This window comes from Dromiciops gliroides, chromosome X (assembly GCF_019393635.1).
Source record: "Dromiciops gliroides isolate mDroGli1 chromosome X, mDroGli1.pri, whole genome shotgun sequence".
NCBI lineage: Eukaryota > Metazoa > Chordata > Mammalia > Microbiotheria > Microbiotheriidae > Dromiciops > Dromiciops gliroides.
In genome coordinates this window covers 49801215-49815827 of record NC_057867.1, presented here as the reverse complement: position 1 = coordinate 49815827, position 14613 = coordinate 49801215, and the positions used below count along the sequence as shown (strand labels likewise).

The following is a 14613-nucleotide window of genomic DNA, read 5'->3' as shown; positions in this document are numbered from 1 at the left end:
GGAACATAAGTGAACACATAGAACATTTGCTGCCTATCTGAGGTATTGTTGCTTTGAGCAAACATACCCTTTGCACATGTTGTCAAGTCAGCTGTAGGTAGCATCAATGGAAATTTAGAATTGATAAGAGTTCACTCTGCCTTCCCCCTGCCTCCCTTAACATTGGGAAGACTGAACTGATAGCCACCATATAACCTGGGTAGTATCAGATTTTTACTGTATTATAACAATTATAAGAGAAATGTCCCCATGAGCAGTCAGTATATCTAAATCCATGTAATAATCGGCCAAGATGTAACGGAGGTTGGGGTAGGGAGGAGAGGTAGGAGCGGAACTTTTAAAAGAATTAAATTTTCAAAAGGAATAAAAAGACTTTATTTGGTCTAAAATGATATGATTCTAATGCTAAAGGATAGAGAAAGAGCAAACTGATCTTTCAATAATGCTTTACATTCTTAACCTTTGCATTTTCCTTCCTCCCACAAAGGATCAGCAACCAGTTATTAAACTAACTATCTCACCACAAAATAATGCAAAACTAAGAGGAATTCAGCACATAATGGCTCACGGAGCTAAACCATAAGCTTCATCATATGCTCTCATAAAAAAGACATATGCCAATAAGAAAGTTTTAACTCATTTATTGAATATATGCAAGAATACCAATAAAAAGAAACTAATACTGCAGACTACAATTTTGGAAATAAAAGCCAACAGAACAAGAACAAAATATACATAACAGTTGAGAGGAATGTTTTTTGTTTGTTTGTTTGAAACCCCGTAACACATTCCTTGTCTTAGCATTTAGTGTAGATGTACGTGAGAGCAAAACCTACATACAGGCTGTGGTCTAAACAAACTTCAGTGCTTTTCAAGAAGCACCATGCCAGGATGGATCCTCTCTAGTTTGTTTTGAGATAAGATTGATATTTCGCTGAGGATTATTTCATGTGCATCTATTTGTGTATACAAAGGTTGACTCAATGGAAGATCTATATTATTACTTGCCTAGTAATAGGATGCACTCCTGAGCAAGAAATGACTGAAATCTTAAAATTATTAGAGATCTTAGAAATAAATTCTTTTCAGTTGTGGTCTTTAAAATTGTGAAAGTAAAACACACCCATTAAATTGTTTTCTTTTCCAGGAACAAATAGATCTTATTAAAAGTACAGAAATTCAAGCCTATCTTTCTACTATAAAGAACTTTCTTTACTAACATTTCTGGTAAGGCAGTAAATGCTCCAGAATAATCTTCAATATATGCTTGCAAAGATTACACTGTTTAAAACAAAAAAAAAAGGAAAAAAAAAAGACACTCTTTAAAATTCCAAGCTAAAATACGCGTAAAAGACAGTAATGGCAGTATTGTTTGCTTTTAAAATTATGTTGATGCTGTATACTGATCAAATAATTTTCATGCTTAATAAAAGTACAGTTAAGGACATAGGAGATGTATAGTAAATACACTGCTGAGGTACATTTTTCTAAATATTGACACCACAATGTAATTACTACCCAGAAGATGATATTGGGAACATAAGTACTGTACAATTTTTACATTGTAAGGCACTTTGACTCAGCATATGACAAAAATATGAAGAGAATTAGAATATTGTAGGTTTATGACCCAAAGTGATTTTTCATGTGACTTTAGTCTACATTTCATTACGAACGAAAAATCATTTCGCCAAATCATCACACCACAGTGAAAGAATAGGTAGCCAGCCACTTGTTCTGTCAACCAAAGGTAAAGTGCTATTCTGGTTGCTAGTGGCACTGAATGGATTGAAGAAACCCATACACACTTAAATTTTACTAAAGACCAAATCCAGCAATTGACGCCTAGAGCATTGAAAGTCCTTGTTTATACAATAATTATATTAGACTGGCCATAATACCCCAAACACCTGGCATTTTCCTTAATTCAAAGAAATACAGTAGTTGTCCAGAAATGAAGGTGTTCTTTTCCATGGGTAAGCCATGCCTGTGGCACACAATATAAAAAAGTGATCTAGACACAGTGATTTCAAGATTTAGACTAATCCATTTTCAAGCTGTTGTAAGAAACTGAAGTACAGATCTTTTAGGGGAGAAGTCACATACCTTGGTAAACAATTATCTAGAGATCTGTCATTGCAATTCAAGTCATGTTTAATTTTGAAAATCATATTTACAAAAAAAAATCAATGGCGTATTTAGAACAAAAAGAAAACATTTATAACCTACAGGACAAGCTTCTACTAAACCTACATTATCCTTCTAGGAAAAAAAAAAAGAAAGAAAAACAGTTTGATTATAGCCATAATTGGGTCCCTTGTTTTAAGTATATGCGTGAAAATCAATTTGACAAACGTGGCTTTAAAATACTAACAGTAAAAAAAGCAACAAAATCTTAAGCACAGTGTAAGTTTTCACCTGTTACATCAAAAAAGAACTGTTTATATCAGCTGCAGAATAATCTTCTCAATGTACAGTCAAGTTGTCAATGCGTCTTGCTTGTCGATTTGCTTCAAATGTAGAAAATCAGAATTCCTACCTTGCTACTGAGGTGCTATGGTAGTATCAGGCAGACCACAAAGGTTTTTTGGTTTTATTAGAAAGAAATGTACTCATGTGCTTCAATAAGTAAATGCAAGAACCTATCCTTACCACTTACTAGAAGGGCCAGTGGGAAAATACTCTTTTAAGAAAACTGAGCAGTTAGCCACTGATTAACCCCCACGTAAGGAACCACCAATCAGGAGCACACGGAGCCAGCCCTACACACACAAGATAACAGTAGGGCATAAAAATCAAAGCAATGACTCAAAAAAGTCAAAAATGTTAAATACGGTTTCTAAAATAGTGGTCACATACTCAAAAGAAATACTGCTGCTTTATGAAAAGAGTCTTTATTACTCCTATAGCACACAAGACCTACTTTCAAACTTGGGACCAATATGCGAAGTGTTCCATACAACAGGGCACTTGAGAGGTGTGGGTTTCAGACACGGTGGCTAAATTCCTCAGTGAATAATGACCCTCTAAATTTCAAGGAGGTTTAATTTGCTGCTTCCATGTTAGTACAAAGATTTCAACCATTTTTGCCCAAAGCTCTTGGTATATTTTGGAAAGAGGAGAGGTGTACGGGCAAGGGCGGGAGGCAAGGGGAATTAGAAAAAGAAAACACACAGCCCTTTGGCGTAAGCACTGGAGCTCACCAGTTGCTTGGAGTCCATGCTGGTAAGTGGGAACAACTTCAACTGGAACAAACTGAAAAAATCTTTATTTAGCACACTTTGTGGTAAAGAAAAATTCTTTTATGCATGTGCTTTCCAAGCAACGAGAGGAAGAACAGGAGGCCATCTTCCTTTGTAGCCTCAATTGTTTGTGTGTGTAGAGAAATCACAAAACTCATAATGAACTGTGCTGTCACCCTGGCCACGTCTGCAATGTGAAGTACAACTGGCTTCAACTTTTCCTTGATACTGAATCCACTAAACATTTTACACATTCCAATTCTTAGAATTTTATTCAGTCCAGAAATAGAGCTTAGTTCATTTCAATGTCTGCCTTAACTTTTGACACTGTACATATCATTGAGTGTTTCTATTTTTTTTCCAGACACTGCAGACTACAAACTACATAATATCAACAAGTAAAACTCTGCCACTTATTGAAGGCTCACACACATGAACATCTCAGGCAGCTCAATGAAGGATCTAATAGCGTCAGGCAGTAGAAAGTTCCTAACCCTTTCTGATTTTAGAAAACAGTGAAAAAGAATAGTAGTTATGGATGTCTTATTCATTCCCAGTTTTCTAACTCTCTGTCCCTTGAACCTGTTCAAAAGATGATGAAAACAATTGTAAATTTAAAATAGAGAAAACAGGGGGAAAAAAAAGTATCTTACAAATTTGACATTACATCTACATTTATTGATAAGATGGCTCACTTGCTCTCTTTTAAAACTGTTACAAAATCAGCTAAGGTTACAAAACCTTCCTTAAGTCTATGGGGTTCTCTAACAACATACTGTCAACTAACCACATTAGCATTTTTGAATCTACCTGCATTTAGTCATTTCAGTAACACTGAATGATGGGCAACTCTGTATCAGCAAAACTTCCATACCTAGTTTCCATTGAGTTGCTGCTGAGGGAAGCCACTAGGATCACTTCCTATTTTTCCCCGGCTTTTGCTTTCTCGTTCTTCATCTTCTTCATCTCGCTCATCATTTCCACTATGGTTTTTACAGTATAGTCTTGAGCAATGAAAGCAACAAGGGAAAATTCGTCAGGAAACAAAATTCAATGAAATGGTAGTTAACATGATCTCTACTGTTGAGAACCCGTGATATGTTAGTATTAATGGGTGAAGTTAGCTTGCTCTTTTACACTGTGGAGTGTAGATATACTTATAAATGGGATGCATCAATTACAGGGGTGCTTGTATGCCTTTTAGACAGTAATAAATGAGCTATTTCTATCATGTGCAGCAGTTGACCATTTGATAGAACTTAATTTCATTCTTCAGATATCAGTATGGCAATTAGTTCTGAAGCTAATTTGAATAATTATCTTATTGAAAATAATTGCTAAGGTGATTTGGCCTGCCTCTCATGTACCTCTGATGAGATGATTACTCACTCCCATTAATATTCTTCCACCCCAAAAAGGCACAGGGATGGTCTGAGTGCAGTCTTTAGGGCTAATCGCACAAAGGAGCATAAAAAGGTATACAAATCCTTCAAGATGGTGGTATTGCACAGTTCACAGAATGCCCTCTTTGGTTATGACCCAAGATAAGGGATGATCAAATATGATAAGCTTATAAAGTCTTAGAAGGGAGACATAACAGAAGAAAAATGAAAAAGATTCCACATACCAAATTGCTCTGAAGGGAATGGAACTTAGAAGTTACTTAGGTTAAATATATTTGGAGCCAAATTTCCTCATAATTCTAGGAGATAAGTCGGGGGAGATTGGATTTAACTAGTTTGATTCATTATAACACTTTTTTTTCTCTAAAAATATACACGTACACATAACATATATGTATATTTTTTATGAACTTTTAGCAGCCACTAAGAAATTATCCCCACTAAATACTGCACCTAGGAGGTATTTCAAGACACTGCTTCATTTCTTAAGATCCCTGATGCAGATACAGAGTTCCTGTCATCTCCCCTAACTTAAACCTAGGTAATGCCCACCCTTCCACTAGACCTACAAAACTTCCCTTGTATCCTGGTTCTCTTTTGGGATCTAAGTATTTTCTGTGAAAAACAGAATTCAGAATCCATTTAAAGAACACAGCAGGCTTTTGGAAGCCAGTCTGAATGGGGGACCAAAAAGGGGACAGTCAAATTGCAATTCCTAGTGTCCAGTTTGGAAGTCAAACTGAAATAAGTTTGGCCAGTCAATCCAAAGGAGTCAACGTAGGTGGGATACGGTGCTATTTTCATCAGTAATTCTAGTAGATCAGATAAACAAAGATTATCTTCTACTAAGAGGAATCAAAACACCCAGTACATTCTAAGTTTCCATGTTAGCATGTAACATTATAAACAGATCAATTTGGGGAACAAGAATTAGACCCTGCATGGTGCCTAACAACCTGCTTGCCTGAATAGCTTGCTACCCAGGCAATCAGATCCTGAATAAACAGGGATATTTACAAGCCAAGCCTTTGCAAGCAAGAACATACTTGCTGTTTTTCAGAAGCAAACCATCAACCAGGCTGTTCAATGAAAAGATGACAGCTAACTCTACTTTGGGTAGGATAGGGCAGAAGTCAGGGCAATGAAAGAATGCCCACTTTTCCTTATATGTGGGCAAAGCAGCTGCATAAAAATCTGACAGAATAGGTAGGTGGCAATGCTGCTACAATCTGGAAACCCACCACCAGTGTATGGGCCCAGAAATGTCAGAAGACCCAGAGAAAACAGGGTAATGTCATGCCCAGATGGAACTCTCTCCCCAGCTGTGTAGGGCCATTGTAGAAATGGCTTGTGTAGCCACCTCTGACTCTGTGCTACCAAAGCTATGAGGAATACAAATGGTAGGGGAGGTGCCCTTCTGAAGCACAAATATTTGTTGATATCTAAAAGAAAACTCAAGAACTGTGGTTTTGGGGGCAGCTAGGTGGCTCAGTGGATAAGGCACTGGCCCCGGATTCAGGAGGACCTGAGTTCAAATGCAGCCTCAGACATTTGACACTTACTAGCTGTGTGACCCTGGGCAAGTCACTTAACCCTTACTGCCCCACAAAAAAAAAAATAAGAACTGTGGTTTCTTACTTGTAAATTCCTCGTGACATATTTTCAATATATTTAGCTTTGTCTTGCACGCCACAGTGGTAATGGTAAGTCTTGACGCAAGCTTTTATTTCACATCCAATAGTAGCACCAGGCTGGCTACAAAGTGTACACTTCTGTTACCAGGGACAGAGAGAAGCACTTATAAGTTGGCTTGACAGATCACTCAACAGTTTACACATAAAACAAATACATATAACAAATCCCCACGTGGAAAGGTACAACTCACTCACTATCAAAGGAATCAAAACTAAATTCAACTTTAAGATGTCATTATATACATATTAAACGAGTGAAATAAATGACAGTTATAAACCTCAATGTTGAAACAAGTATGGGGATGGGACAATATTGCTGTCCTGGGGATGATCCTACCAGCCAAAAGAAGTGGGGAGGGGGAAGATAGGTGGTACAGTGAATAAAGCACCGGCCCTGAATTCAGGAGGACCTGAGTTCAAATCCTGATTTAGACACTCGATACTTACTAGCTGTGTGAGCCTGGGCAAATCACTTAACCCTCATTGCCCTGTAAAAAAAAAATTAGGGCAAGGGGAAGCTAATGGCTTCATAAGACACACACACACACACAAAAAAAAGGAAAAAAAAAGGAGGGGAAACTGAGAACAAACTAATTGCTCAACAACAGGGAAATGATTAAGCAAACTATATAAAGATGGTGGAATACTGTAAAATCGTGTTCTATAAAACAGAGTGTGGTCTTATTTCTATTCACTGTCATTTTCTGATGTATATCTATATGCCTTTTTCCTTTTGGAGACGTGTCACTTTTGCGGGGGGATGGGGGGTGTCTCCTACCTATGTATGCAGACTATGTCAATATGGTATACAAAAGAAGTGCAGACCCTTATTCAATAAACATCCCTTTTCCCATAATTGTAAAGAGTGTGGGAGAACTGGGAGTGATGTCAGTAGTGTATTGTTCATTAAAGCTAACTTTGTAATAAATAAGACTGCAAACTATAGTTAAAATGTAAAGGTTCATATGCTCTTTGAAGAAAGTGCCTTAGTTTTCAGACTCAAACATTTAATTTTACCATCCAGCTGGCATCTCATTTTTGTACAAATGAATATGGAGCACATTTTAAACTGTGCACTGTACAAACGCATTTACATTAGTTATGAGCTGAGACAGAAGTTGAGGCAGTGTGGTGTAGTGGAAAGAGCGCTACAAACGTTTAGCCATCTGACCAAGGATAAGTCCACTTCCTCTTTCTGCCCCTCAGTTTCCTCCTCTGTAAAATGGTCATAATATTATTTGCACTATTTCTCTTACAAGGTTGTTGTGAGCACAGCACTAAGTCAAGTCTTTTGTAGGCATGGCAGACAGAGAGCTGGTGGCTCTGGATTCCTGCCCTATCATATGTGTCAGCTGTGTTAGCCGAGGCTAGTCCCTTCATGTAACTTTTTATCTAAGGTTAGAAAGTTGGAGAGAAGGTGCTGACCTTATTGGCAGAGAGAGTGTCTTCCCCTGGGAGTTCCTTATACCAATGAAAATTCTAGGACTAGTTCTCCCTACTATTATTGCTACAATTTTAAGCCATATTTCATTTTGATAAATGTCACCAACACTTTAAATTCTCCACTGACATTTCTGATAATGAAACATTTATTAAAAAGCCAGTTTGCATTAATTTCTCCCAGAAACTGTCACTCCAAGGATCTGTCCCCTCAAACATCTGTCACTCAATAGACACATAGGAAAATTAATAATACCCAGTATAAGGTATCATACTATATGCCCCAAAGGATACTATTAAAATGGATTAAAATTAAAAAAGGATAATACTTAAAATGGATGCCTCAGCTTGTTTTACATATCTGAAAAACAGCCCCTTCTGCTTAAATAACGCTTAGAAATCCTTGAGATTGTATCATTGAATGTGTTAGTTCATGTTCATTGCTCACAAAATAACGTGAAATCAATCAATCGCAGTTCTTTTAATGACACTGCTCAGTATAGGATTTATGCTGAAAGGAAGTCGTCAATGCCATCTACTTATTAACTCCCCAAACAGGTCAATATCATCTGTCTACAAAAATGTACTTTGTCATAATAGTAGAGCAACTTTATATTCAGGTTTTTCAATGGCTGGATGAATTTGAAATATGCTCTAAATATAAAGCAGAAAAATAAATAGCAAACACTCTGGGTATCAAAAGAGGGATAGAAAAGAACATACCATTCGTTTTCCACGCTTAATCTCCTGAAGGACAGTTTTAATATCAAAATCACCAAATTCTGCTCTTGATGTTGTTGTGAGCTGAACTGTGCCAGAAGAGAACAACTAGAGGAAGAGAAATCCAAGGACATTAAAATCTAGAACCTCTTTTTGATGAAGGGTAAGGAAAAAAACATCCTATTACTTTTGTTTTTGGATAAAATACAAGCATTTTAGTATTCTCACAGGCAGGCCTGCCAAAAGGAAGACCAAGGATATAAACACTAAGGCTCATTTTGGCAGTGAGTAATATTTTGATTTGGAAATATTTTTAGGCTCTGAAGGCAATGGCCATGTTGCTTCATCTTTTCTCCACATCTGAAAGGTTTGCCTAGATGATAAAACTCTCAGCGTATATGATGTGAGTAGCTTGAAAAATGTAGGATTTATGAGCAAGAGCCAAGTCATGATCTTTGGTCACTGGAACACTCCCTAAGTGTTCCAGTAGAGCTTTTGGAAGAGGGGTTAGAGGGTGATGGTTTCTGCAAATTCTGACTAAGCAAAATAAAGAGAGATACACTCATGAGCTTAGAGACCATTTTATTTCAGCAAGACTCCACACTACAGAACAGCCAGTTAAAAAAAAAAGCATTATAAGAAAAATTCCTACATTTGGCAACTCACCAAAAAAAAAAAATCACTGGAAAATCTTATCAGAATCTCCTGAACATCAAATTTCATAGCAATTAATACAATTTATTTGATAGAAAGTGCTAATTCCAGTAAGCACCACTGAGCACTCAATTCTTTTCCCTTAGCCAAAAGATACATTTATTGAACATTTTTCAAGGACCTATTTACAAATCACACATAAGAAACCATGCTTACCATGCACTTATAGTGTGCAGCTGCCTTTTTGGCATTAAATATATGAAGCTTTCCTCTTGCTTCATTCTCTTCTTCACCTACATGACAAAATCCACATTTAGGCCTGGTATCACTGGGACTGCTTCTGTGTGGAGACCTCTCTCTCTGAAAGTTAATCCCCACACCCAAAAAAATCAGTTTTTAGAAAATCCATGTCAGTGACTCAAGCTTTTGTTATTTCACATTAGAACATCTTCTCAATTGTTAAATCATAGTATTAAAAGTGACAAAATGAACAAGGATATACTTTCATTCTACTTACATAGGAACTACTCTCTATTTCATCTGTGCCATGAGAGGATGTAGATCTATTATCTTCTGACTGCCCCTTTAAAATCATTTTTCTCGGCCTTCCTTTACGACTTTTCTTTTTTCCCATGGGTGATGAAGGCTCCAATTCATGTTCATTGATACTCTCTTCTACATCAGTGGCTTAAAGTTTAAGGAAAAGGATACCTAAGTGAATCTAGCAATAATGACTATTTGTCCTTAGAGTTTAAATTTTGCCTTAGCATGCAAGTTACTTTCTAGGAGAGGGATTAACTTTGAAAAATTTCAAAGTATTAAAAAGCATCAAACATGCCAGGGGCATTTAATAAAGAAAGTTCTTATCTAATCACACCCTCCTCCAAACAAACTGGATAGAAAACATGTGTTTATATTCTTATGACCTAAACACACAACTCACCATAGAATATTTTCAAATTTGACTATCAGTTAAGATTTTTTAAAAAAAGATCATATATAAATTTCTAGTTATTTTAGGTTCCTAGAGAGCTTTGCTTCGTTGTTTTTTTCTTTATGAAATTATATGCCTTCAACCATAACAGCATACTTACCTAGATACTAATTTATATGAAAAGAACTACATAATTGAGATGAGGAAAAACATGAGTATTGATATTGCTTTAACAACTGTAAAATAAACTTATGTCTGCCAAGAAAGTCATGTGACTGAATTTAGCAAACTAGGTTGCTTTCTTTTAAGCTCTAAGGCTCTCTTTTGATCAAACAAATCAAGCCAGCTGTTTATATATTACATGCATTCCTGACCCACTTTGAAAAGGAAACAAGCAGTAGAAAATCACAGTTAACAATGGCCTCTATACATTTTACTCAATTAGAAAAACTTAAAAAAAAAAAACACTTATGTAACTTTGACCCAGTTAGGCGTGGGCTAAGGAACCAGTGACTGTTTTCCTAGGTAGTTTTTCAATATTTCACAATTTTAGATCTCCCTTCTTGGACTTGGATGGCTACCATTAAAGAAATATAGCCATTCATTTATATATTTAAATATCTAGCATATGTCAGATGTTAAGTTATACTGAATGCAAAAGCAGTATAACTATAATCCATGGATGCAAAAGCATTTATTAGCCACTGTGTGCAAAGCACTATGTTTGAAGAAAACTAACATTGTAACTGAATGCTCACTTGCATAATATTTGGCCTATAGAAAATGCTTTTTTTTTTTTTTTTAAAGAGCCTAAGCAACTGATCATTTAAATATCAAAAAAGGAAAGAAAGAAAAAGAAGGAAAATCTGAGAGTACTGTACACCTGCAATCTTTTTCTTACCATCCTATTTTCTTTCCCACAGGCCACTGCTAATCTCCTGTCTTACCATTTAACTGATTAATTTCTTACCAAGAAAGCACTGTGATCCCTATTCTTGTAGATGCTAAGTCCTTTCCAAATATTTAACAGGTATTATGTATCAAGTGAGAGGTCTAAGATGCTACATACAACTGGATTTGTCAAAGAGAAATTTCTGCTTCACCGAAACATGAAAATGCTGAGTTCAAAAGAATTCATCTTGCTTTCTAGAAAACAAAGGAAGCTCAATGATCTTTAAAATACAAATAATTTCACTATCTCATCCTCTCTTAGATGTTTTTCAATAGTGAACAATATCAGTTTCATGGTTCAAGAAGGACCAATGCAGCAAAGTTAATGTTAAAAAAAAAAAACTATAAACATGAGATATGGAGATTGTCTTTAAATTTTGAACGAAATTCTACCATCACTTACCTTTTCTGTGTGTAGGATTCTTATTAACTGAAGAGAGATCTCCTCGGGCCTGAAACATTGCAGCAACAGTTGCTCCAGGCAAAACCTCAGTAGCCATGGCTACAAATTCTACAGCTTGTCCAAGACTCACTAGAGGTGCTCCCCAAAGTAGAAGCAGTCCTGACTGCCTTCTTATCAGTGGCCATGACGTGAACAACTCTAGTGGGGTGGTTCCTCTGGCCTTTTGAAGTAGCAGCTGTAGCTAGAGGGCTTGGCATATCCCAGGGTTCCCCTCTGGAGAAGCCAAACTCCAAATTCCTAATCACCAGCTCAGTGTAAAAATTCTTAACTAGTGACTACGAAAGAATACAGGCCAGGGGGTGCTTACAGCAGTATCTGAATTGTTGTATATGCCACCTGTTAGAGGACTGAGTCCAAATAGCCATTTATTTAAAGCATTCTTTTCTCTTGCCGCCGCCACCACCGCTGCCACTATGCCAATGACAAGAGCCAGCTGGGGAGGAAGCAGTGTCCTCTCCTCTCCCCTCTCCCCATTGGCAAAAAGTGGTGTTCTAGCTCCTTTACGTGGAGGCACTCTCTCTAGTAATCACTGAACACTGATCTCACACTTCACATTCCAGTATGTACAGAGTGGAATTAGAAAGGGGAAATAAACAGTGGGAGAATTAAGCCATAAGAAAACTCTATGTACAGGCAGAACTGACCTACATACTTCTAAATGTCATGGGAAGAATAACAGTAGCAGCTCACATTCATCCAGGGCGTGAAAGTTTACACAGTGCTTTCTTCGTGAGGTCGTTGTAGTACAAATATCATCTGCATTTGACAGATGAGGGAACTGAGGCTCAAATTGTTAAGTGAAATGACTTGCCTGGCTAGCAAGCAGCTGAATTGGGACTTGAACCACACTCAGAATTATAGTAGTTATAGCAATTAAGGTCAGTTAAAAGGGAGTAGGAGAGACAATTTAAATAACTGGGTGGAAAGAGTAGTTTTTCTTTAGCCGACACGGCCACAATGACCTGCAGAGTCCCGGCTAACATTCTTCTTAGTGCTCGGTATAGAGCCCTGTGGTTTTTCCTACTGAACTATTCTCCTGGCTCTAGGGAGCTACACTACAAACAGAGACTGTATTTACCTCCACAAGATTCAGATAACTAGCAATAAGAGAGAATCCAATCCTTCGTCTAACTGACTGTACAGTGTTTAATTCAGAATTCCTAATCACTGCTCCTTTACACGGCTACAGTTCCTAATAAATTGAGCCTTGTAACATGGGCGAGGAGGGAGAATTCTAGGACCAACCCAATACTTTCATCTCTTCCCAGAAATTTCCCTGAGTCTTGTTATTCCTGGCCTCCTTAAAATGAAAATGAGTGAAAAGGGCACATGCTCGTTTTCACCTGGGGCACTTTATCAGTGGCCCTACATTTTGTCAGTGTCCAATGAGTGGGCTGACAAATTTTGTGTGATTATGTGCAGTAACTAAATAACCTAATGTGATACTGAAGGTGAATTGAACTGCTAAGTGAATTCCAGAGTGTCATGGTTCTTCACATTGCAAGGATGACACAAAATAGCCTAACTTTATTGGAATATTACAGAACAACCATATATACAACTTAAATTCTGCCTGTTTCCAGTGCAGGTCACACAGAGATGGGTAGTGATAAAGATAGGGAATGATGGAATTTGCTATTGTAGGTGATGGAAGTCTTAAATGGTATAACATAAGAGTTAAAGTTAAGACAGTTTAAAATGGACCTTGGTTTGTAATCATGACCCGCTACAAATCTGGAGGGTGAACACACAAATTACAGCACTCACCATCAGAGATGAGAAATTCATGATGTGCTCAATCTCCCTTCAATCACCAGCATAAAAGCCTGCAATTCCTATGGTGAGTGATGTAAAATGAAAAAAAGGGCAGCTATCTAGCAACCAGCACAGTCCAATGCACTCATTACTGTGTCAGGGTCTCTGTAGTTGCTCAATATATAATATGTTTGATGTTTTTTCACACTTTATAATAAAATGCTAATTTAAAAAAAAAAAACCTGACAATAAGACTGAGTTATTACCAAAATGGTACTTTTTCCATAATAGGGTGACACTGGGAAAAAAAAGGCAGAAAATGATGAGAAAAATAAATGATACCACTGGCTTGAATAGCACCTTGATGTAAATAATCCTAGTAGCACAGTGCATACTTTTGATTACTCTGCTGCTCATTTTTAATAGTATGTATTACTTCTAACTAAAGGATAGGTAGAGGGGCAGCTTAGGTGGCGCAGTGGATAAAGCACTGGCCCTGGATTCAGGAGGACCTGAGTTCAGATCCGGCCTCAGACACTTGACACTTGCTAGCTGTGTGACCCTGGGGAAGTCACTTAACCCTCATTGCCCAACCAAAAAAAAAAAAAAAAAAAAAAGGCTAGGTAGGGCCTTTGGGGAAACGGTGAAGTTTGGGTAACGGTGGCCTCACATTTTGGTCTTTGCATTGCTAGTGTCTTATAAGTGCTTAATGTTTACAGAACTGATAGATATGAATCTGTCCTTCATGATATATTTCCCTAACACCTGGCCACCCAGGGCTCCTAACTGTGGCATCTCATCCAGGACTACATTTCCCTCTTCCCTGGATCTATCTTTACCTCCCACCCTAATGCTCTATCTAATGTCTAATCCAGAAGGGCCTTGCTTTTTTGCTGGCTTGCACAGGCCAGTAGGTAGAAGTGGAGGAGTGGGAAAGATAATGATGTACCCTTCAAGACATGTCATACTGGAAGCCATCTACATAGGATGCTGTTCCTATGAATAGGTATTGACAAAGCAAACTAATGGTAGACCAAGCAAGTGAGTCACATACATTTAGTTTCCAAGCTTGGCACTGTCAAATATCCAGGATTGGTATACTAGAATGGTAGGTTCAAACTATTTCCACTATTCTAGGCCATAACTTTGAGAAAAAGATTACTTTAAAAAAAATTTTAAACATATGACTCATGGTGACATAATTAGAGGGCTTTATAATTTTAAAATTCTATTATATTAAGTGGAAAAATTAACACAATCACATATCAAACTGACCTGATATAATAAGCTAGAATGGCCTACATATGAGTCATTGTAAGTACTGGCAAAGTGTATATTTTTCCAACAGCGAGTACAC

At 37.2% G+C, this 14613-nt stretch overlaps 1 protein-coding gene across 4 annotated transcripts in view; it reads right to left on the bottom strand.

The window, feature by feature from the left end:
* Positions 1 to 625: 625 nt before the first annotated feature.
* PHF6 (PHD finger protein 6) overlaps positions 626 to 14613 on the bottom strand; it is a 34366-nt gene continuing 20378 nt past the window's right edge. For 3 of the 4 annotated variants that reach the window (XM_043974214.1, XM_043974216.1, XM_043974215.1), the window contains exons 6-11: positions 9671 to 9840; positions 9370 to 9513; positions 8503 to 8607; positions 6284 to 6417; positions 4117 to 4246; positions 626 to 3824 (exon numbers count right to left, since the gene is read on the bottom strand). In XM_043974214.1, the coding sequence (XP_043830149.1) occupies positions 4117 to 4246; positions 6284 to 6417; positions 8503 to 8607; positions 9370 to 9513; positions 9671 to 9840 (683 nt within the window). In that variant the 3' untranslated portion in view covers positions 626 to 3824. Of the gene's footprint in view, positions 3825 to 3898; positions 4247 to 6283; positions 6418 to 8502; positions 8608 to 9369; positions 9514 to 9670; positions 9841 to 14613 lie in introns of those variants that run through there. The other variant, XM_043974217.1, reaches the window with a different exon arrangement.